Source organism: Olea europaea, unplaced genomic scaffold (assembly GCF_002742605.1).
Source record: "Olea europaea var. sylvestris unplaced genomic scaffold, O_europaea_v1 scaffold2154, whole genome shotgun sequence".
NCBI classification, from domain to species: Eukaryota; Viridiplantae; Streptophyta; class Magnoliopsida; order Lamiales; family Oleaceae; genus Olea; species Olea europaea.
The window spans coordinates 77,118-79,081 of record NW_019239523.1 but is presented as its reverse complement, the minus strand read 5'-3'; the positions used below and the strand labels follow the sequence as shown (position 1 = coordinate 79,081).

General features: G+C 50.1%; 1 protein-coding gene across 1 annotated transcript; it reads left to right on the top strand.

The window, feature by feature from the left end:
• Nucleotides 1-1,120: 1,120 nt before the first annotated feature.
• LOC111380498 (protein transport protein sec31-like) lies at nucleotides 1,121-1,743 on the top strand. Its single transcript, XM_023004082.1, has 2 exons — nucleotides 1,121-1,163; nucleotides 1,242-1,743. Exons 1-2 carry the CDS (start codon nucleotides 1,134-1,136, stop codon nucleotides 1,737-1,739), a joined length of 528 nt encoding a protein of 175 aa, XP_022859850.1. The 5' UTR covers nucleotides 1,121-1,133; the 3' UTR covers nucleotides 1,740-1,743.
• The last annotated feature ends 221 nt before the right edge of the window (nucleotides 1,744-1,964 follow it).

Below are 1,964 nucleotides of genomic sequence, written 5' to 3'. Positions count from 1 at the left end.
GATTTTGTGAGAGTATGCTTTATTTTGTTATCTCTTGTTCAATGCTATAACATTTGAATTTTTGCAGGATGGAGTATCATTTAAATGCAGAGTTGAGACGGATGTCGGGGAAAGCTACTTGGAACAGTAGCTTTGAGAGTTTTACTGCTGTATTGGAGCTGTTCGATGATCAGCACGGAGATACTCTACGACAGTCCTTCTTGTGGCCACTGTACCAGTTGCGAGAGGTACAATACTCAGGACAGATCATTGATGCACTTCTATGTCGACTTCTGAGGCCAGTCGACAGCGATTCCTTCCAGTTCGACCTCGAGGGCAAGGTCGTCAGTTTCTCGATATTTGAGTTTACATTGATCATTGGACTGAAGATTACGGGCGACGATGCAGCCATGGAGAGAAGCAGTAGGCTGTACGAGACGTACTTCCAGGGACATGGGTCGGTGCTTCTACCCGACTTGATGGTCGCGATCAGGGGGTGCGACCATATGCTAGATAGATTGAAGCTTGGGCTGGTCTACATCCTCGAGAGTGTGATGAGGTGTCATCACAAGAAGACTGCCATCGACATTTTTCATTTGCAAGTTGTTGACGACATCGATGCTTTCAACAACTATCCGTGGGGTCGAAGATGTTACGAAGACACCGTACATGTGTTCACCAGATCGCACTCGAGGCCCAAGGGGTCGATGCGTAAATACGATACATATGGATTGCCGTTAGCAGTGCAGGTAAATGTTTAATATAATCAAAGTTAAAGTTTTAGTGTATTACATTGATGCTTAATAAGTGTATGTGTTACAGATTTGAGTGTATGAGACAGTTCCAGTACTGGGGGCCCACTTTGCACAGCGAGGGGAGACACGCTACCCTCGGATGCATCATTGGAGATCATCGCGAGCGGAGGGATGTCCCACCGGGAAGCAGTTATCGGCCCTCCTCGACGATCCTCGGGTAAGTATTATGCATTTGTGATTTATATTATACGTAGTTTAAAATTTTGTTTACATGATCGTTAAATAGTTGAAATGTCAATATGTCAGCTTGAAGTCATACCTGAGTTGACGCCATCGATGGAAGAGGAGGCTCGAGGTCTTGTGCGAGATTTAGGCGTTTCGCACACCCCAAACGAGGAGATGCCTGATCCGAGCTTGGACCGAGATTGGGTATGTGAATGAAATATAATTTATTGAATATGATCGACGTATAAATTTATTGAATAATTTTTCATTTTATTTATGTAGGAGGGCGGTCCAGCTGATCGACGATCACCTCCGCCGGGGCCATCGCCGCCACCATTGGCATCATCTCCGCCGAGAGTATCGTCCCTGCCATTGGCATCACCTCCGTCGAGGACATCACCGCCGCTAGTGGCATCACCTCCGCCGGGGCCATCGCCGCCGCCATTGGCATCACCTCTGTCCAGACACCTCCCCCGTGTGTCTCCGGGGCACAGTGATGATTTGTATGCCCGTTTGACTGAATTTATAGCGGAGGAGGTCGGCGCGCTACGACGAGATTTGATGAAGAGGGTCGATGATCTGGGACGAGAGTTGACAGGGAGGGTCGACGATCTGGCAGGGAAGGTTGACTATATGACAGGGAGGGTCGACGATATGGGACGAGAGTTGACAGGGAGGGTTGACGATCTATCCCATGATGTTGGAATACTACAGTCTTCCGTTGTCGACTTTCAGGATACAGTAGCGGTGCTTAGGGGAGATTTAGCCGGCAGACGATGAGGGGACAGAGGGGATGGCGGAGATCATGATCGAGAGGGTGGCCGAGATGGTGATGGAGAGGGGGGTCACCCACATTTTTGGCGTGATGAGACATTGGAGTCCTTGTGGTTGTCTATGGAGGGGGTGGCCCCGATGAGGATGGGAGAGGGGACTACGGAGGCAGTGGCCCCGACGGGAGGGGCGGAGGAGGTGGCCCCGGAGGTCGAGAGGACGCCCGGCGTGATT